The sequence below is a fragment of the Oncorhynchus tshawytscha genome, linkage group LG20 (assembly GCF_018296145.1).
Source record: "Oncorhynchus tshawytscha isolate Ot180627B linkage group LG20, Otsh_v2.0, whole genome shotgun sequence".
Lineage (NCBI taxonomy): Eukaryota > Metazoa > Chordata > Actinopteri > Salmoniformes > Salmonidae > Oncorhynchus > Oncorhynchus tshawytscha.
The window spans coordinates 11,043,023-11,066,044 of record NC_056448.1 but is presented as its reverse complement, the minus strand read 5'-3'; the positions used below and the strand labels follow the sequence as shown (position 1 = coordinate 11,066,044).

The window sequence follows — 23,022 nt, the reverse complement described above, 5'->3', positions numbered from 1 at the left end:
TGAGGCCTGTACTCTGGAGTGGGATCGATTTGGAGGTGTAGGGTCCGTCATGGACTGGGGCGGTGTGTAACAGCATCATCGGACTGAGCTTGTCGTCATTGCAGGCAATCTCAACGCTGTGTGTTACAGGGAAGACATCCTCCTTCCTCATGTGGTACCCTTCCTGCAGTCTCAGCCTGACATGAGCCTCCAGCATGACAATGCCACCAGCCATACTGCTCATTCTGTGCGTGATTTCCTGCAAGACAGGAACGGCAGTGTTCTGCCATGGCCAGCGAAGAGCCCGGATCTCAATCCCATTGAGCACGTCTGGGACCTGTTGGATCGGAGGGTGAGGGCTAGGGCCATTCCCCCCAGAAATGTCCGGGAACTTGCAGGTGCCTTGGTGGAAGAGTGGGGTAACATCTCACAGTAAGAACTGGAAAATCTGGTGCAGTCCATGAGATGCACTGCAGTACTTAATGCAGCTGGTGGCCACACCAGATACTGAATGTTATTTTAGATTTTGCCCCCCCCCTTTGTTCAGGGACACATTGTTCTATTTCTGTTAGTCACGTCTGTGGAACTTGTTCAGTTTATGTCTCAGTTGTTGAATCTTATTTTCATACAAATATTTACACAAGTTTGCTGAAAATAAACAGTTGACAGTGAGAGGATGTTTATTTTTTTGCTGAGTTTAGTTACATTTCAAATGCTCAGCCAGGAGAGCAATATGGTCAAATTCACGCACCTATCAATATTTTACATTTTAGTCATTTAGCAGACGCTCTTATCCAGAGACTTACAGTTAGTACATTCACATTAAGATAGCAAGGTGGAACAACCACATCACAGTAAGTAGCCTACAGTACATTAATCCTCAACATTACGCATTGTCATCCCTACTGCTTGTAATCTGGCAGACTCAAAAACACTCAACTTTTACTCAAGTAGAATTTTAAATGGGTGAGTTTCACTTTTACTTGAGTAATTTTCTATTAAAGTATCTTTACTTTTACTCAAGTATGACAATTGAGTACTTTTTCCACCACTGCTTACGAAGATCATAATAACCTTTTTATTGTTGAAAAGAAAGGTTACGCAAGTGCACCATAGGTGCCCCTTGTCCTGTCTGTAAATTGCCAGTCCTCTCCAAAAAAAATACGATATGATAGGAATACATAATTTTAAGATGTTTTATTTCATTCCACAACACTTTAGTCTAAATACTACATTTAAAAAAACCCAGAGGACCAACACCTGGGTTTAATAAATTATAACATTCCAGCATCAGAGTACATGTGCAAAGAAAATGAAATATACCTGTACATAATATATTTCAAGATACAAAGCAAAAACGTCTTCACCAAAATCAGTGTGAGGTTACCCATCTCACTAACACTACAGTATACTGTATAATTCATTAGGAACTTTAATTAATTTCTTACTTTTTTACAGAGATTTTAAGGAGATTAAGTTAAATGGGCATCTAAACAGATGTAGTTCAATTCATTTACAATAAATAGCATGTTGTACATGTGTTGACCTTTTCTGTCTGCTATATTAAAATAACAATATAAAACAAAACAAAAAAGCAAACAAAATATACAACAGTGCATCATTAACAAAGACACGGAGAGACTTTTCTGGTTAAATCTAAAATATTATTTACAGCAGATTACATTCAATTATAATTTAACATGATTTTAGAATAATTGTCCATCTCCTTCAAATATGAATATCATGCATTTAACCTGCATGCTATGGTGTGTGTTACATCTGAATTACTCAATCCAACTAGAGCTCATACAGTAGTTCTTCCATGTTGACACATTGTGCAGTCCTTCTTTTGGGAACCTGCCTTGAAAGATGTTTGGGAATGTACAGTATTTCAGAGATGTAAAATGGCCTGTTGCTTTGCTGTACCTGCCAGCAAGACCTCTTGATCAATGTAAGGATAAACATTTAAAAAGTAAGACATTTGAAGGTCACTTGTTTTTGTTGATTGAGCCAAGTAATTAAAACCAAAAATGGAATCATAATTGGGAAAATGTGTATTTGCCATTTTCGTAATGCAGCCGAATAAACACAAATAAAACAATAAATGGCACAATGATACCCCAAAAAGACTTCAGTAGATTCTTTAACACCTACAATTCTAAATAGTTTACTAAATGTCCAGCGGTCAATGGTTAATGACACAATATTGCTAATTATTTTTTTTAAACAGGCCTTTCAACAGAATTTAAACAAATAAATTCTCAAACACAAAAAGTTTAAGGTCATTCTGACATTAGGAATAGAAAAGAGAGTATACATAACAATACATAACAGCTGTATCAGTTGACCTCCATCAATTGCAACAACATCTCTAGCGTTATGGGCCGAATTCCAACTTGAGTTCCGTTTTGCACTAATCTGACATCAATTCCCTTGCACAAATAATGCGAGTTAACAACACACATCTCAAGTTAGTATTCAGCTCTATGGGCAGTATAAACACCATGCGTCTTAGCTCAGTATGGGCTGGATCACATAGATTATACAAGAAATAGAGGACTGTCTACTGTACACTTGGTTTCTATGGTAGCAGCTTCAGAAACAGTCCCAAGCAACTGTCCATCCTTCCATAAACCAGAACCATAAATCATAGAATTCTACAAGACTGACAAGTGACAACACAAGACTAATTCATTGAAACATTGATCATTTGTTCCACTATTTCTATTTTTCTGGCACAGTTAAATAAAGTAGGTAGTTAGGAACTTTTAGGAGATAAATATAAAACGCATTAAAAAATATATATATATACAGACACACACACACTACCATTCAAAGATTTGGGGTTACTTAGAAATGTGCTTTTCTTTAAAAAAACAAGGACATTTTTTGTCCTTTAAAATAACATCAAATTGATCAGAAATACAGTGTAGACATTGTCAATGTTGTAAATGACTAATGTAGCTGGAAACTGCAGATTTTTTAATGGAATATCTACATAGGCGTACAGAGGCCCATTATCAGCAGCCATCACCCCTGTGTTCCAATGGCACGTTGTGTTAGCTAATCCAAGTTTATCATTTTAAAATGGCTAATTGAACATTAGAAAACCCTTTTGCAGTTATGTTAGCACAGCTGAAAACTGTTGTTCTGATTAAAGAAGCAATAAAACTGGCCTTTAGACAAGTTGAGTATCTGGAGCAGCAGCATTTGTGAGTTCAATTACAGGCTCAAAATGGCCAGAAACAAAGCTCTTTCTTCTGAAACTCATCAGTCTATTCTTGTTCTGAGAAATGAAGACTATTCCATGTGCTAACATAATTGTAAAAGGGTTTTCTAATGTTCAATTAGCCATTTTAAAATTATAAACTTGGATTAGCTAACACAACGTGCCATTGGAACACAGGAGTGATGGTTGCTGATAATGGGTCTCAGAGATATTCCATTAAAAATCTGTAGTTTCCAACTACAATAGTCATTTACAACATTAACAATGTCTACACTGTATTTCTGATAAATTTTATGTTATTTTAATGGACAAAAAAAATGTCTTTTCTTTCAAAAACAAGGACATTTCTAAGTGACCCCAAACTTTTGAACGGTAGTGTATATAATGTCTCCCCCCTCCATAATATCCTTCATTAGTGTTAATTACTTATCTTCTCAAAAAAAATAACAATTCGCTCAACCCGTCAACCAGATTTTTGAGGGAAGACACATCCCAGTGGGTATCAAATGAACAGAGGACCTTTAATAGAAATTCATGCACATAAGTAACAAATGAAATAACAAAACAGATTAACAATGATAAGCCCAAATAGGGTACAGGTTCATGCATTCATGACATGATGCACACTGGCTGGCACTGGGAGGACAACCATCTGCCTAATGGGGAAGTGTATATTAACAGCCACTGGAGTGTTCTGACAGGCGACAAGCTATTGGAAACGAAGGGTAGCAGATACATCAGGCCAACAGTGTAGTGTGAGATAGAGGTCATGTGCTACATTCACAGAGGTTGAGAGAGCGTCTCTCCTTCGTATGGTCTTCCCTGAAAAGTGGAGGATGAAAATGAATGTGTGTTTCTAGCTTTCCTGTTCCTTCGACTTCCCCTCTCTACTTCTCTCAAACGTCATCAAAGATTCTGCTCCGTGACGAGGACATGGACAGGTACCTGCCTGGTACATGTCTGCAACATGGAGAGGCACAGTGAGCATATTGTATATGTTTAACAACACACACACACACACACACACACACACACACACACACACACACACGTCTGTGTTATTTGCTTACAGGTATCGACCACAGCAGAGCAGAAAATTATACTAACACACTTAATTAGATAAGAGTGGGCACTGGAGGACGTATTACCTGGTGGAACCTGCTTCAAGAGGGTCGTCTGAAAGGGTTTCTGCATTGAAGTCCAAAGGCTCTGCGTCCTGGAGAAGTTCTATAGAGTCTCTCTCTGTTCCTCTGCCAGTCCGAGAGTACTTGGCCTCTGTTGGAGGAACGACAACAGTCAATACCGTTTTCACTGCCTTCCGCAGTTCAATTCAGATACATGTTAGAAGGGATTTATAAAGAAAATGTGGTGTTGATATCCTCAGTGGCGTTATGATAAGCCATGACTCTACAATAGGAAACGAACCAGTGATTGATTGTTTAACAAAGCAACGTGTAAAACCTAGTCAAACTGTAGAAAAACAAGCACAACGTAATGCAAGCAGGCTCGGCGACCATTCACTCACGTCTAGTGTTAGGGACAGTATCGGAGTAGTTGGTCTCTGTCATTTCTGCTGCTTCATTTCTAATCCTGTTCCTGGCGGTGTCTTCCCGGGTGTTACCATAGCGCTCTTTCCACTCCTAGAACACAGGCCTGACGTTACCATCTGGATCTGTTTCTTTGCAAAAAAATAACTACCAACGCACACAATAAAGGGCCATGGGAAATTAAAACTAGGCACTCGCCCTTCGTCGGTTCTCTCCATCCTCAATCCTTTGGAGCTTTCTTTTCTCTGTCAGAAACAGAGAAATCACTAAGTACCGTTGTTTTTGTCGAGAACCACACATACACAGAAAACCAAAGCCCCCCCCCCCTCAAAAGGTTTCAATTCAAGTGGTGACAAACCTCGCCGAATGAGCTCCTTGCCCTCATCGATCAGGTCAGAGGTCATTTCATTGTCTCCCACAAACTGCTGAAAGCCCAGGAGGTTCAGACAGCGGGTGCCCAGGCTAAAGGGTTCATACAGAAACTATGAGGGTCTATCATAAATCAATACTTGTTCTTGCACAGTATGTGTGTGCGCTGATAGTCCTTCTGGGTCATTGGAGGAGTACTCCTTGTAGAACAGTAAGTTGATATCATCATGTATCCTAATATTATTGATCTACAAATGCAATTGAATTCCAAAATCTAAACAGCAGACTGGACTCACCTGAAGTAGGTAGCGATGCAGAGCAGCAATATGAGCATGGGGTAATAGATGTAGAAGCCATTAGCTATGAACGATAGGACCCTCATAGAACCCATGATCTGCAAAGGAGTAACATATCATCAACATGAGGAAAAGAACACATCAAGGAATATGTTCAATCCCTGTCAGAAGGACGTGCTTGTGTCTTACAGAGGTGTAGGCAGTCTGCTCCTTCTGTTGGTGGGAGATAGCAGAGTCCATGTGGATCAGACCCAGGAAGTTCAGACACAGAGGAGGGGTCAGACGGCAGAACAGCCTAAAGAGCAACAAGACAACATTAGACATTTAACATGAAATCATGTTACATACACATATACCAGGGGAAAAGTAAGGGATGGTATGGTCATTTTCAGTGTAGCTGTCCACATACAGTATAGCTCTGTGCACATATGCACCAAAACCAGAAAAACACACCACTTTCTGAATGTCAATTTCCTCCATTTCTACGGTCTATGATTTCCAGAGAAGTTCTCTCTCTTTGAATACTTAGCTATCCAATCAGACCCAAATTCCTCCTCTCACTGCTCTCTACCGCCCAGTCACTTACATGCCACTGAACTGCAGGCTGTAGGCGTCAGTCTGGTGGTGTGAGGCCAGGTAGTAGTAGTTGAACACTCTGATCCGGAACACAGTGGAGTAAACACAGGTGCACAGGAAGAAGATGGTGATGAAGCACGCCATCTAGTGGACAAAACAATAACCATGTGAGAAGACCGACAAGCTCCAACTGAATTATGAATACACAACAGGATGTTGATGATATCAGATACTGGTGTACTACTGTACTAATTGGTGTAACTGCTTTCTGTTGGCGTCTCACCTCAATGTACAAGTAGTTGTAGTCTCTCTCAGCGAGCTGGATGAAGACAGCGAAGAGGGAGAGGACGGGTCGGGTGCTGAAGAAGGTGCACTCAGACCACACCACGGCCACAGAAAACAGAGACAACACCACAGCCAGCAGCCGGTAGAACCAATGTTTCAGCAGGCACTCCCAGTACCACTCTGGAGAAGAACAACAAACACACAAGGATCTTAAGACGTTCAGAAACATCCTAAATTTGAAGCGGAATGGAAGACTAGACAAGGTAAGACCCATTAGGGAGCCCTGCACCCGACACTGCGAAGAGCATACTGTAGGTGAGTGAACAGTCAGTCAGTTGTAAAGTTGATCCAGAGGGTACGGACATATTCAATCTCTCCCTATCCCAGTCTGCTGTCCCCACATGCTTCAAGATGTCCACCACTGTTCCTGTACCCAAGAAAGCAAAAGGTAACTCACCTAAATGGCCCCGTAGCACTCACTTCTGTCATCATGAAGTGCTTTGAGAGACTAGTAAAAGATCATATCACCTACCTGCCACCCTAGACCCACTTCAATTTGCTTACCGCCCCAATAGATCCACAGACGATGCAATCGCCATCGTACTACACTGCCCAATCCCATCTGGACAAGAGGAATACCTATGTAAGAATGCTGTACATTGACTATAGCTCATCATTCAACACCATAATACCCTCCAAGCTCATCGTTAAGCTTGAGGCCCTGGGTCAGAACCCCACCTTATGCAACTGGGTCCTGGCCTTCCTGATGGGCCAGCCCCAGGTAGTGAAGGGCACCTCCACTTCTTTTGTCCTCGGCACTGGGGCCCAGCGGGGATGCGTTCTCGGCCCCCTCCTGTACTCCCATGATTGCGTGGCCGCGCGCCTCCAGCTCGGTCATCAAGTTTGCGGCCGACACGGCAGTGGTGGGCCTGATTGCCAACAGTGCCGGGTGGCCTGCAGGGGGGGAAGTGGGGGCCCTGGGGGTGTGGTGCCGGGAAGATGGCCTCTCACCCAACGTCAAAAAAACAAAGGTGCTGATCGTGGACTTCAGGAAGCAGCGGAGGGTGCGCCCCCCTGTCCACAGGACGGGACCGCAGTGGAGAATGTGGAGGGCTTCAAGTTCCTCGGCGTAAACATCACTGACACTGAGGCGGTCCACCCGTGCGGACAGTGTGGTTAAGGGTGTGCAGCAGAGCCTCTTCAACCTCAGGAGGCTGAGGGGATTTTGCTTGGCGCCTAAAACCCTCAAGCTTTTGCAGATGCACAGTTGAGTGCGCCCTGTCGGGCTGTGTCGCCGCCTGAAGCGGCGCAGCTGCGGGGCTCTCCAGAGGGTCGGGGTTGTCTGCCCAGCACATCACCGGGGGCGGGCTGTCTGCTCTCCAGGACACCTGCAGCGCCGATGTCACAGGAGGGCCAAGGGGATCATCGGGGATGGCAGCCACCCGGGCCACTACCTGTTCACCCCGCTGTCGTCCAGAGGGAGGGGGCAGTAAAGGTGCATTGAAGCTAGGACCGAGAGACTGAGGGACAGGGGCCATCGGACTGTTGAATGGCCATCGCTGGCACATTGGAGGCTGCTGCCCTATATACATAGACTTCAAAATAGTTGGCCGCTTTAATAGTGGAACACTAGTCACTGATGAGGTTTACATATTTTGCATTGCTCATCTCATATGTGTATGCTGTGTTCTTTCCTGTTCCTGTTCCTTTCCTGTTCAGCTGTATCTTGGTCGGTGCTGCTCTGACATTGCTCGCCCAAATATTTGTATATTCTTGGTTCCATTCCTTTATTTGTGAAATTGTTGGATATTACTTGTTAGATATTAATGCACTGTTAGAGCGAGAAACACAAGCATTTCGCTACACCCGCAATAACATCTGCTAAACAAGTGTACGTGACCAATACAATTTGATGAGACCCACCTACGGTAGGAGTGTAAAAGTATCGGCTGAGCCAGCTAGTTGGTTCTGTGGAGGGGAAGCTGCGGACAAACTGGTGGGCTGAGCTGGTCTCATTCTTGGCCACGTCCTCCAGGTGCATAGCCTGCTGCAGGAGGATCAGCCACTGGACACGGGTCCGGTTGTGTCTCTGCACTGCGTAAATTACCTGACCATTCACAAAAATAACCACATTACTCTGATTTAACCACAATTGAATATAATATAGCTACTGGATATATCAGTACAATAAAGTAAACACAATGAAATACTTAAGTGAAAAGCCTTCTAATATATTTCTTCATTTTACTTGTTTGTGAAGCTTCACCAGGCTCTTCTCACTCGGATAGGTGTTCTGTTTGTCATCAAAGTCCTCATAGTCATCCATGTTTCTGCCCATCTTCTCCTGGTAGTCCACAGGGCACTAAGGGAGAAAACTCTTGTGTTAGGATTAACAAAAGGCGCCCGTCTTTCTCAGGCCACGTCACATTCCACTTGTTTAATCCTCACGTTAAGCACACGGAGTGGAGATTGTGTTGGGGCTCCATCTATTCTTCACTAAGAATGTGCAAATTGTTTCTTTCCTCATGAAGCTCCTTTAATCTTACCTTTCTAAGAACAGTATCGATGTACTTCCTCAATGGGTGGTTGTACTTGATGGATTCTTGGACCTTTCGCACTTCCTAAAACAGATCCACAACAAATGTGGACAAAAAAAAAAAAGACATCAATTAACTCTAGGGAAGCTGAGAGCGTCATGTTGACTCAAAACAAAATGTACCTTTTTTAATTACTCTGCCATTTTTTAAGTCATCCCATGTCCCCACATGTCCTTGACTTTCCTAAATAAGTCTATACAATCAAACATAATGAGTTATAAGCAGTTTCAAGAGGACATGACATTTTCCCCCCGTGCCCCTTATTCACCGCGAGTCATTCACTGGCAGTCAGCCTGCGTAGCTGATGGCCCATCAAAACTACACCTAACAAATAAATTCACACATAGAATAAGAGAGTTAGCCCAAAGATGAGATTAAATTGACAATAGTCTGATGGGTGAGAATATTATAAATTGTATATGAAGAATCTGATGCAATATATTTCAACTGTTCTGCCTGCGGATATGGAACCCTGACCTGTTCACCGGACGTGCTACCTTGTCCCGGACCTGCTGTTTTTACGACTCTCTCTCTACCGCACCTGCTGTCTCTAACTCTGAATGATTGGCTATGAAAAGCCAACTGACATTTACTCCTGAGGTGCTGACCTGTTGCACCCTCTACAACCACTGTGATTATTATTATTTGACCCTGTTGGTCATCTATGAACGTTTGAACATCTTGGCCATGTTCTGTTATAATCTCCACCTGGCACAGCCAGAAGAGGACTGGCCAACCCTCATAGCCTGGTTCCTCTCTAGGTTTCTTCCTAGGTTCCTGCCTTTCTAGGGAGTTTTTCCTAGCCACTGTGCTTCTACATCTTCTTTGCTTGCCGTTTGGGGTTTTAGGCTGGGTTTCTGTACAGCACTTTGTGACATCGGCTGATGTAAAAAGGGCTTTATAAATACATGTGATTGATTGATGCGGCTTGGAATTGACACAGAGGCAGGTAAACAGAGCGCCAAAAAAGTGACTTTTTCAAATTATGTCTATATAGTATCAGAAAGAGCATATTCTGTAGTTTCCAAATTACCTATCATTGCCAAAACAACCCTTGAGCTCTATAAAAAATATATATAACTTTTTGGAAGAATTACCAAGATTCCATGCGCTCCCCACGTGAACTCGCAACACTCACAGTAATATATTATATATTTTTATTTTTTTTTTTTTTTTACCCCTTTTTTCTCCCCAATTTCGTGGTATCCAATTGTTGTAGTAGCTACTATCTTGTCTCATCGCTACAACTCCCGTATGGGCTCGGGAGAGACGAAGTTTGAAAGTCATGCGTCCTCCGATACACAACCCAACCAGCCGTACTGCTTCTTAACACAGCGCGCATCCAACCCGGAAGCCAGCCGCACCAATGTATCGGAGGGTACACCGTGCACCTGGCAACCTTGGTTAGCGCTCACTGCGCCCGGCCCGCCACAGGAGTCGCTGGTGCGCGATGAGACAAGGACATCCCTACCGACTAAGCCCTCCCTAACCCGGACGACGCTAGGCCAATTGTGCGTCGCCCCACGGACCTCCCGGTCGCGGCCGGTTACGACAGAACCTGGGCGCAAACCCAGGGTCTCTGATGGCACAGCTGGCGCTGCAGTACAGCGCCCTTAACCACTGCGCCACCCGGGAGGCCCACAGTAATATATTTAAATTCAAAATGCTATTCTGTTCTTTTTCAATGCTTTTATTAAAAATTCAAAATGTTCCTTAAGACCTGCTTGCAATGAATTAATGATATTTGTGGTGATGTTTATTTAAATGGTTTTTAACACAAATTATGGCGTTTGTGTTTTTTTCCTTTGTATGGTCTACAGTTGAAAATGCTATTGTGTTCTTTGAAATCCTTTTGTATTCTAATGTAATTTTTTGCGATAGCATACTGTATATAAAATGTATTTATTAGACTGTTAGAATGTTAAACTTTCCATTTCATAGTGAGAGCAGGAAGTATTCCCTACCTCCATGACATCCTCTAGGTTCTCCTGTGCATCAGCCTTCTCCGTCATCAGCTTGGCTGCCTTGAAGTAGGTCTTGATGAGCAGGTGTCCCCGCCGCGAGGCGTTCCAATAGGAGCGCGGAATCTCCACCAGGCCGTAACCCAGCAACAGCACCAGCAGGAACAGACCCCAGGTGTTGGCTGCAGTGATGCCTATTGTCTGCAGCTCATACCTGAGAGAAGCAGGGAGACAGACCAAACCAGATTTACGCGAGACGAAGACAAATATGGTTCCTCCTAATTACCCTTCCATGTTTGCACCGAGTTGTGTAGAATACAAATGAGGTGAAATACAGAATGTTAAACCTTTTTGTTGTTGTAGTATACAGCACACTTTCCAAACCACAAATTTGTCCATGTTGCGGTGCACTCACCAGGAGAGGTGCCACTGAGGATGAACGGCCACGTAGATAAGCAGTGAGCCGAAGATGAGCAGGTACGTTCCGTAATAAATGGCATTCTCTATCAGTGCAGTCTTTATTTTCCCAGTGATGGAAAAGCCCCCTGAGCGTGCATAGGACTGCATGAAGGGCAGCAGCAGCCTGCAAGAACATAAACATCTGGAGTAAGGCAGGTGTACTAGAATATGTGAATTAAGAGAACATCTCTATAGGGACAGATGTGGGTATTTGGCTTAGTGAAGAAAGACTGTCAGTCAAACTAAATTAACTCGGGCAGACAATTCCTGTCCCAAGTCCTTGTCAGTCTAGTGTTTCCAGTACAAGTACATACAACACCATGCAAATTCTGCTCTAAACCTCACCAGGTGAGACACTGAGAGGTCCAGTAAACAACTCTCCAGAACACAGGCATGATTCCATCTGGAATGTAGCTCCATGGCTTGTAACACACCTTTAGAACACTGTCAAGGAAAACACAAAGTGTTAATATGTAAGCAAACTTGGGGAAATAAAGCTTACGCTATACTGATTATACACTAAGTTAGTTATACACCGAGTTAATGTTTTGTACACTCAGTGTATACTGTGCTGGTGACCTATTTAAGATGAATCAAAACATTGAAACTGGAGCAAAGTACACGAACATTGATCTTCATATTTAAACCATGGAACTCCAATGTTTGCCTTGTATAAACTATATGGGTAACATGTCAGACTGGGAAAAACACTTTACATAACGATGAGCAAAACTAAAAAGGACCCGATGTACTCAACATTTCATGGTAGGAAGAGGCTGGACTTTTATAAGTGAAATTAGATTACGTCTAGCTGTTGCAAATACGTGTGTGTGACAACAGATATACAAAACCTGTCTTGTAAATCAGATTTAGACGAGCCTCTGCAAAACCTCTCTGGTTTGAGAAGACAGCTGAAATACAGTGTCATGTTTGAAATTACAGCAGTGGTTACTGCTTTCTGGCTGGGCCCCTCGTCCCTGGTCTTTGGTAACCAGGGTACGCTGGCGTTTTGGTCAACCAAATCCTGACCTTTGACCTATCATGTCATTACCCTGAATGCTGAACCAAATCATATTACACATGAACATTTGATGACACCCTAGGCACTCTAACCTTTTAGTGGCAGTGGCCATAGTTGAGTTTCCTGCTGTTTGATTGGATAGCAGTGGGATCACAGGGAGTACAGCGGGATGTTCCTCATGATCAATCTTACACTGCTTGTAGATTGTCTGAAAGGTCAAACACACAGGAAGACATCAGAGAGGTACGCAAACACAGACGCCACAAAGTTAATGGTCACCATTTTGATCCAGGTTTTTTGTCAAAGGGAATGGATAAGATGAGGCTTCAGTGTGTGGTGAATGTGTTCAATAATAGTACTAACTGTGCTGATGTCCAGAGGAAGAATGAAGACGATGAGGAAACACAGGTACCAGGCCAGCAAGGTGCCAAACAGCACCATTCTCTGCTGCTTACGGAAGTCTGCATAGCGATGCAGCAGGAACAGAGCCAGGAAGAACACCACCACTATCTCAATGCCCAGCGCAGCCCCACTCATCCTGCCTCTCTTACCGCTCTCTCAACAGCAGTCACTGAAAAGAGAGAAAGTTTTAGAATCAATCCCTAGAAGTTATATAGACTAGAGGCTGTGAAAGAGAAATGCCATATTCACTACCTAATATAATAATAATTCATTTAAAATGTGCTTTCAGGGTTCTTCCCCGGATTCTTTTAATGAGGTGGTGCTGCTGCGTATAGCCGGGGGGGCGGACTGTAACCACCATTTCCTGCAATCTAGAGCAAACAATTGCCTTATATGATAACATATGTTACCAGTCCACAAGCTGGCCCAGCACCTCGCTAACATTCCTTTGGAGAAAACGCTGGCTTTTCTTACACCCAAGGCACTAAAGGAATTCATCAAAAATAAAATTCTAATAATAAAAAACAATCCAAAACACAGAACATAGTAAGCAGACACCAATCAACGCTATATACAGGTGTTGTCAGATCCAGTGGACAGTAGAACAGAATTAACGGATGTCCTTGAAAGCTTTTCTGAACAGCTCAGTCTTGAGCTGAGCCTTAAATGAGGCCAGAGACTCTGCAGCCCTGACAGTGCCTAGAAGTCTGTTCCACAGCCATGTCATCCATAGTTTTTAGTGTGCTGTGGGGCTGCTGAAGGGAGATAGACCTGGAGGAGTGAAGGTGTGTGTGGGGCAGGAGGGTAGAATGAGGAGTGAGGACAGACAGATTCTTGGGTACAGAGTTTCTTTCTTGTCACTGGGAGTAACTAAACTAGCCCATGTGGGCTAACATGTTTTAGATTGGTAAATTAGGCTAGCGGCCAGATAATTCAACTTGTAGTAATCATGGTGGAATTACCGACCGGGGGGCCCCCATTGATTTTCTTAGCAAACATTTCTCTCCACCATCTGGCAAAATGAGTAGAATTGCATGAAATTAACTCTAAAACTTCTCTCTGTTGTCAAGAGGGGGGCCATTAAATTGTTTTGCTTGGAAGATGGGGGAGGTGAGCTCTTAAAGACGACTGGAAGGGCTCCAGTAGGTTGTGAGTGGCCAGATGGTGTCGATGAGCGTACTCAGGAAGGGCTGGTTGGAGATAGGCCTGTAGTTCTGGATGTCGTCATGGTCATATCCTAATAAAATGGGGATCTTAAGAAAAAAATAAAGCTCCAGCCTTTTTAAGTACGGATTTGACTGAGGCGAGTTTGAGCTGAGGAGGGACACATCCAGTGATGAGGGATTGTTGATGATTTCTGTGAAGGAAGGCTCCAGAGCAGGTAAGCAGGTGTTGACCAGGGAGGTGGGGAATAGGGTCAAGTGAATAAGTGGTGGGCCTCATGGCCGCACTGTCCTAACCAGCTTGGTTACATCAGCTGCAGTGTCTATGGTGAAGGTGGAGAACCTTGACTCAGTAAGCGTAGATCAACTAAGGGGCTGGAGGGGACAGGATGGTGTTGAGGTTTTCAATTTTGCTTTGGAAGAAGCCCAGGTATTGATTGCAGCGTTCTGAGGAGAGCAGGGTTTGGGGTTTTGAGACTCCTAAACTGAATGGAGCATAGGCCTCTAAAGTGCGACCAATGTGGTTGCATATGCGACCAAAGTTTTTGCTGTGCGACCAGGAGTATTATTTTGGGATCACTGTGCGACAGTGGAGGCTCCTCAGAGGAGGAAAATGTAAAGATGGTAAAACATTTAAAAAGTAATTATTTTAGATAAAACTATACTGAATATAATCGCATCACCAAACAATTGGTTAAAACACACTATTTTGCAAAGAAAGTCTACAGTAAACTCAACAGCACTCTGTAGCAGCATGGTGTAGCCGGAGGACAGCTAGCTTCCATCCTACTCTGGGTACATTGACCTCAATAGAAAACATAGGAGGCTCATGGTTTTCACCCCTCCCATAGACATACACAGTAATTATGACAACTTCCGGAGGACCTCGTCCATCCGAACAGAGCTCTTGCAGCATGAACTGACATATTTTCCACCCAATCAAGTTTTAGAGAAATAATCCAGTACTGAAAGCATATGCTACAGCTAGCTAGCACTGCAGTGTATAAAATGTGGTGAGTAGTTGACTCAGAGTGAGAAAGACAATAGCTTTCTTAGTAATAGTATTTATTCCTCAATGAAGGAGAAGCAAGAGAGAAATATAGAGATTGTAATTTTTTAGCTAGCAAATACAGGTAGCTAGTTTAGCCTACTGAAACACCCTGCTCAAACAGAGCAATGCTATATTAGCTAGCTGGCTATGACTATCCAACACAACACTGGAACTCTAAGTCAAGGTAAGCATTTGGTATTACTAATTTATTGTCACCGGGGTCCGCCTGCTTACTGATTGTACACTAATTGTACACTAATGTTACTGCATGATTGCAGCAGGTTTACTAGCAAGTTAGTTCTATTAGCTATGCTGACTATGACGTTACTTTAGCTAATATGTTGACAACGATGTAGGTTGTGTGTAGAGCTTGGTTGGAAAGGTTTTTTCGCCTGGTCACATACAGCTGATGTGTTGTGCATTGAAGTCCACAAGCGAAGGGACAAGGTGAGAGAAGGAGAGTTCATAAAAGGAATACTATATGGTTGTTATGAACTAAGTTCATTTTAAAAAGAAGAATTAAATGGAAGCAAATGGGGATAAACATACCTGAATGTGTCCAATAGAAACTCTCGTTTGCAACGGTTGGACTAATGATTACACCCTATATCAGCTAGATGCTGGCAAGTGTGCAAGGCAGTATTTAATGTCACTGTCGCCTCAAATTTGTCTCTCGACCTGTGTGCACCTACATTGTAAACTTTCATTCTTAGGCTGGTTTTTAGCAACCTCATGATGGCTATATATAGTCATAGCTGTGTAGATTCCCCCTCAAGCAAACACCAAGACAACCCTCAAGGAACTTCACTGGACTCATATTACTCCAGTGCTAGCCTCTCTACACTGGCTTCCTGTTAAGGCAAGGGCTGAATTCAAGGTTTTACTGCTAACCTACAAAGCATTACATGTGCTTGCGCCAACCAATCTTTCCGATTTGGTCCTGCCGTACATACCTAGACGTACGCTACGGTAACAAAACGCAGGCCTCCTTACTGTCCCTAGAATTTCGAAGCAAACAGCTGGAGGAAGGGCTTTCTCCTATAGCGCTTCATTTTTATGGAATGGTCTGCCTATCCATGTGAGAGACGTAGACTCGGTCTCAACCTTTAAGTCTTTACTGAAGACTCATCTCTTCAGTAGGTCCTATGATTGAGTGAAGTCTGGCCCTCTCTCTCTCTCTGAGGACCTGAGCCCTAGGACCATGCCTCAGGACTACATGGCCTGATGACTCCTTGCTGTCCCCAGTCCACCTGGCCGTGCTGCTGCTCCAGTTTCAACTGTTCTGCCTGCAGACCTTGCTACCTGTCCCAGACCTTCTGTTTCAACTCTCTAGAGACCGCAGGAGCAGTAGAGATACTCTGAATGATTGGCTATGAAAAGCCAAATGACATTTACTCCTGAGGTGCTGACCTGTTGCACCCTCTACAACCACTGTGATGATTATTATTTGACCCTGCTGGACATTTATGAACATCTTGGCCATGTTCTGTTATAATCTCCACCCGGCACAGCCAGAAGAGGACTGGCCACCCCTCATAGCCTGGTTCCTCTCTAGGTTTCTTCCTAGGTTCCTGCCTTTCTAGGGAGATTTTCCTGGCCACCGTGCTTCTACACCTGCATTGCTTGCTGTTTGGGGTTTTAGGCTGGGTTTCTGTACAGCACTTTGTGATATCAGCTAATGTAAGACGGGTTTGATACATAAATTTGATTGATTGATTGACTATGTATACTGGAAACTATATATCCGGAGGCTGCATTTATCGTAGCTGGGGATTTTAACAAAGCAAATTTGAGAACAAGGCTACCTAAATTCTATCAGCATATTAATTGCACAAAGTGCAGGGATAATACTTGACCATTGCTACTCTAACTTCTGCGATGCATACAAAGCCCTCCCCCACCCTTCCTTCGGCAAATCCGACCACAACGTCATCTTGCTCGTACCATCTTATAGGCAGAAACTCAAACAGGATGTACCAGTGGCGAGAACCATTCAATGCTGGTCTGACCAATCGGAAGCCACACTTCAAGATTGTTTTGATCACGCGGACTGGAATATGTTCCGGTCATCCTCAGAGAGCAACATAGACCTATACGCTGACTCTGTGAGTGAGTTTATAAAGAAGTGCATTGGAGATGTTGTACCCATCGTGACTATTAAAACCTACCCTAACCAGAAACCGTGGATGGGTGGCAGCATTTGTGCAAAACTGAAAGCGCAATCCACCGCATTTAACCATGGAAAGAGGTCTGGAAATACGGCTGCATATAAACAGTGTAGTTATTCCCTCTGTAAGGCAATCAAACAAGCGAAATGCCGGTACAGAGACAAGGTGGAGTCGCAATTCAACGACTCAGACACGAGACATATGTGGCAGGGTCTACAGGAAATCACGGACTACAAAAACAGCCTGTTTCATGGACACCGACGTCATGCTTCCAGACAAACTAAACACTTTCATTGCCCGCTTTGAGGATAATACAGTGCCACCGTCGCGGCTCGCTAACATTGACTACAGCTCAGCATTCAACACCATAGTACCCTCCAAGCTCATCATCAAGCTGGAGGCCCTGGGTCTCAACCCCACCCTGTGCAATTGGGTCCTGGACTTTGACGGGCCGCTCCCAGGTGGTGAAGGTAGGAAACAACATCTCCCACTTCGTTGACCCTCAACACTGGGGCCCCACATGGGTGAGTGCTCAGCCCTCTCCTGTAGTCCCTGTTCACCCACGACTGCGTGGCCATGCACGCCTCCAACTCAATCATCAAGTTTGCACACAACAGTAGTGGGCTTGATTACCAACAACGACACAGCCTACAGGAACGAGGTGAGGGCACTCGGAGTGTGGTGTCAGGAAAACAAACTCTCCCTCAACGTCAACAAAACAAAGGAGATGATCGTGGACTTCAGGAAACAGCAGAGGGAGCACCCCCTATCCACATCGAAGGGACCGCAGTGGGAATACGAAGGTGGAAAGTTAAGTTCCTCGGCATACACATCACAGACAAACTGAAATGGTCCACCCACACAGACAGTGTGATGAAGAAGACGCAACAGCGCCTCTTCAACCTCAGGAGGCTGAAGAAATTTGGCTTGTCACCCAAAACCCTGACAGGACGCACAATCGAGAGCAACCTGTCGGGCTGTATCACAGCCTGGTACAACAACTGCACCGCCCTCAACTGCAAGGCTCTCCAGAGGGTGGTGCGGTCTGCCCAACGCATCACCGGGGGCAAACTACCTGCCCTCCAGGACATCTACAGCACCTGATGTCATTGGAAGGCCAGAAGATCATCAAGGACAACAACCACCCAAGCCACTGCCTGTTCACCCCGCTACCATCCAGAAGGCGAGGTCAGTACAGGTACATCAAAGCTGGGACTGAGAGATTGAAAAACAGCTTTTATCTCAAGGCCATCAGACTGCAAAACAGCCATCACTAACTCAGAGAGGCTGCTGCCTACATTGAGACCCAATCACTGGACACTTAAATACATGGATCACTAATAACTTTAAATAATGCCACTTTAATAATGTTTACAGTGGCAAGAAAAAGTATGTGAACCCTTTGGAATTACCTGGATTTCTGCATAAAATTTGATCTGATCTTCAGTCACTACAACTGCTTGGGAAGTAATCTAATTCCGTCACTATCAATTGTGATTAAGCTATTCAATTTCTGTACAATAGAAGATGTTTAAACCCAGACAGCTTTTAGCGAAACACTTGTGACCTCGTGAAGCAACAGAAGAGTAGCCTGCAGTTAAAGCTTACATTTTTCTGCATTGGTAGACCTTACTTTTGAAAAGTACCAGGCTCAGATTCCTAATGATGTCTCAGATTTTTATTTTTGTAATTGTTATCCCCTTTTTCGTGATTACGACCTTATCTCATCGCTGCAACCCCAACGGGCTCGGGAGAGGCGAAGGTAGAATCATGCGTCCTCCAAAACTTGACCCGCCAAACCACGCTTCTTAAATAACCTCCTCGCTTAACCCGGAAGCCAGCTCCACCAATGTGTCAGAGGAAACATTGTTCGACTGACGACCGAAGTCAGCCTGCAGGCACCAGGCCCGCCACAAGTAGTCCCTAGAGCTCAGTGAACCAAGTAAAGTCCTCCACGGCCAAACCCTCCCCTAACCTGGACGACGCTGGGCCAATTGTGCGCCGCCTTATGGGACTCCTATGGGATCGAACCCCAGGCTGTAGTGACGCCGCAACACTGTTCTGATCTGCAATAGGACCTTTTTTCTCTGACCTACAAATATGATGATAGATTCATGCAATGTTTTACTATGAAGGATATGTTTCCACCCATACTGTGGTCTGCGAACCCACAACCTTCTGGCCCGCAGCCCTGTGTACCATCAAAATCCATGTAATGCTTACAGCCACAGTTTCTAATGATGCATTTCTAAGGAGACATGTTTTCTGCTATCCAATTTGTTTGAATTATTATTTGGGGTATATAGGGGAAGGTCACTTTCAAGCATTCAGGGAGGGTTTAGGTAAAATATAGGGAGGGCCATCCATTTAAATTTCTGAAGAGGTCCGATTTTCTCCATGGAACCCTTATTATAAATAACAGTCACTCCCTAATCGCTAGAAAAATGGAAAGGCATAGGCCTACCCCTTGTTAGCTTAAAAATGTTGAAGATAATAAAACGAATCCGTTTTTAATAAAGTAATCCATAACAGCGCTTGGAACAGCGCCCGTGCATGGAAACATAAAATCCCTCAAATGAGCAGAGAGCGCCGCCTTGCTTGCTAACTAGCTAATTCTACACATTGGCCGTGTTCGAGAGCATCAAAACCGTGATGTATGATGGGTAAATTGTGACTGACTGACTGATCTACAAATAATATTGAGTAGTTATTTAGGATGCAAGGTGATGTGTAGATCAGTCAGTCTCGACCTGACTTAAAGTCGGCTGCAATGTCGAACGCGCCCAACGTCTTAGCTGGTATGTCAGCTCACATTACAATTCAATAACAAAACAAAGATGCTTCCACACTTTTAAAAAAAAATCTAAAATCCAACTTGTCAAACCAAATTAACATCAACGCTTCAATTGTCTTATTTATTTATCGCATTTTGGGCCGCGATGAAATATTAATAGCAAACGACCTGTCAAAAATACTCAATTATAGCTAGCATTAGCTAACCTCGACTCGCGAACAAACGGTCTTTGTAGCTAACTACATACGCTAAAATAGTATCTTACCTTCGTTTTTGTTTCGAATATACGGTTAGAATTATAGCCAAAATCCCAGCTATGATCATGTAAAATACAACCACTGTGTACCATGTAAGAATAGCGTCACATCCTTGGTTCTTCCTGGTCTGCGTTATGGCAGCTGAGGATGATGGGAAGTGTACGCGTTTCTAACATGTTTTGTCTCAAAGTACCTTTGAGCTAAAATACTATGGACTACATATACAGGAACCAATAATGAAGTCAGAGAGAGCCACGTCTTTCAAAATGACAACGCAAACAAAAATAAAAGTTGGAAAGAAGGAAACATTAAAATCACTCAAAATCAGTATGACTATGTTCTTATTCCAGATCAGAATCACATTTATTCGGTTAATATATTTACACATACCCAGAACTTTTATTGGTGATATGGTGCTGCTAGCAGGATACAACATATAGAGACAGAAACAGAGAGGAATTTATACAGCTCTCTATGTTCACTTATCATTTTTGTATATAATGTATGTAAACTTTGTGTAAATTCCTCTGTCTGTTTCTGTCTCTATACGTTGTCTGGGATGGCACAGTAGAGAGGAGCCTGGAGAGAAATGGGGGAGGGTGGAGTTGGTAGTAGAATGGGGGAGGGTGGGTAGTAACCTGAGAGTTGAGAGTCTTTTGTGATTCGAAACTGCAATAGAACTGGTTCAGTTTTTTCAGCAGTAGGAGTCGCCTGCTATATGGGGGCTTTGTGTTTGTAATTGGTGCACTTTTGAAGCCCTCTCCAGACAGATGAGCAATCGCTAGCGGAGAATTGTTGCTCCAGTCTGTCCTTGTACTGTCATTTGGCCTCCTTAAAGCAGCAATCGGGTGGCAGGTAGCCTAGTGATTAGAGCATTGGATCAGTAACTGAAAGGTTCCTAGATTGAATCCCCGAGCTGACAAGATAAAAATCTGTTGTTCTGCCCCTGAACAAGGCAGTTGTTCCTAGGCCGTCATTGTTCCTAGGCCATCATTGTAAATACGAATGTGTTCTTAACTGACTTGCCTAGTTAAATAAAGGTTAAATAAAAAATAAAATCAGCAGTTGAAACAATAACAAAGTGTGTTCCCCACCACTGTTATGGCGAAAAAAGCTGAGGGATGGGGCTCGAGAAAAGTTTCAACTCTAAAATTTATAGAAAGAGCTATAATGCATAGTTGTAAACATGTTTTGAGACGATATTGTTTGTTTACATTTACTTTGTTTACAAACATTGGAGTAAAACAAGCATATATTTTGGGTTCTGATGGGTTCCGACAGTTGAACTAAGCTCCACTATGTTCTTCAAGAATCAATGGGTATATAGAATATATATATATAAAAGTATGTGGACACCCCTTCAAATGAGTGGATTAGACTATTTCAGCCACACCTGTTGCTGGCAGGTGTATAAAATTGAGCACACAGCCATGCAATCTCCATAGAAACATTGGCATTAGAATGACCCGTAATGAAGAACTCAGTGACTTTCAACGTGACACCGTCATAGGATGCCACCTTTCCAACAAGTCTGTTCGTCACATTTCTGCCCTGCTAGAGCTACCCTGATCAACTGTAAGTGCTGTTGTGAAGTGGAAATATCTAGGAGCAACAACGGCTCAGATGGGAAGTGGTAGGCCACACAAGCTAATCAAATCAAATCAAAATCAAATCAAATTTTATTTGTCACATACACATGGTTAGCAGATGTTAATGCGAGTGTAGCGAAATGCTTGTGCTTCTAGTTACGACAATGCAGTAATAACGAGCAAGTAATCTAACTAACAATTCCAAAAAAACTACTGTCTTGTACACAGTGTAAGGGGATAAAGAATATGTACATAAGGATATATGAATGAGTGATGGTACAGAGCAGCATAGGCAAGATACAGTAGATGATATCGAGTACAGTATATACATATGAGATAAGTATGTAAACCAAGTGGCATAGTTAAAGTGGCTAGTGATACATGTATTACATAAGGATGCAGTCGATGATATAGAGTACAGTATCAACGTATGCATATGAGATGAACAATGTAGGGTAAGTAACATTATATAAGGTAGCATTGTTTAAAGTGGCTAGTGATATATTTACATCATTTCCCATCAATTCCCATGATTAAAGTGGCTGGAGTAGAGTCAGTGTCATTGACAGTGTGTTGGCAGTAGCCACTCAATGTTAGTGGTGGCTGTTTAACAGTCTGATGGCCTTGAGATAGAAGCTGTTTTTCAGTCTCTCGGTCCCAGCTTTGATGCACCTGTACTGACCTCGCCTTCTGGATGACAGCGGGGTGAACAGGCAGTGGCTCGGGTGGTTGATGTCCTTGATGATCTTTATGGCCTTCCTGTAGCATTGGGTGGTGTAGGTGTCCTGGAGGGCAGGTAGTTTGCCCCCGGTGATGCGTTGTGCAGACCTCACTACCCTCTGGAGAGCCTTACGGTTGAGGGCGGTGCAGTTGCCATACCAGGCGGTGATACAGCCCGCCAGGATGCTCTCGATTGTGCATCTGTAGAAGTTTGTGAGTGCTTTTGGTGACAAGCCGAATTTCTTCAGCCTCCTGAGGTTGAAGAGGCGCTGCTGCGCCTTCCTCACGATGCTGTCTGTGTGAGTGGACCAATTCAGTTTGTCTGTGATGTGTATGCCGAGGAACTTAAAACTTGCTACCCTCTCCACTACTGTTCCATCGATGTGGATGGGGGGTGTTCCCTCTGCTGTTTCCTGAAGTCCACAATCATCTCCTTAGTTTTGTTGACGTTGAGTGTGAGGTTATTTTCCTGACACCACACTCCGAGGGCCCTCACCTCCTCCCTGTAGGCCGTCTCGTCGTTGTTGGTAATCAAGCCTACCACTGTTGTGCCGTCCGC

General features: G+C 43.6%; 1 protein-coding gene across 1 annotated transcript; it reads right to left on the bottom strand.

Moving 5' to 3' along the window:
- Positions 1-3,710: 3,710 nt before the first annotated feature.
- On the bottom strand, positions 3,711-20,305 carry lmbrd2b (LMBR1 domain containing 2b). The gene is made up of 18 exons (XM_024380817.2): positions 20,163-20,305; positions 12,683-12,890; positions 12,412-12,527; positions 11,644-11,742; positions 11,255-11,422; positions 10,843-11,053; positions 8,828-8,902; positions 8,530-8,643; positions 8,205-8,388; positions 6,280-6,461; positions 6,007-6,140; positions 5,610-5,715; positions 5,421-5,518; positions 5,114-5,217; positions 4,954-5,000; positions 4,734-4,848; positions 4,357-4,483; positions 3,711-4,168 (listed from the first exon to the last, which is right to left on the bottom strand). The coding sequence occupies exons 2-18, from the start codon at positions 12,854-12,856 to the stop codon at positions 4,105-4,107; spliced, it is 2,118 nt and encodes a 705-aa protein (XP_024236585.1). The 5' UTR covers positions 12,857-12,890; positions 20,163-20,305; the 3' UTR covers positions 3,711-4,104.
- Between the last annotated feature and the right edge of the window lie 2,717 nt (positions 20,306-23,022).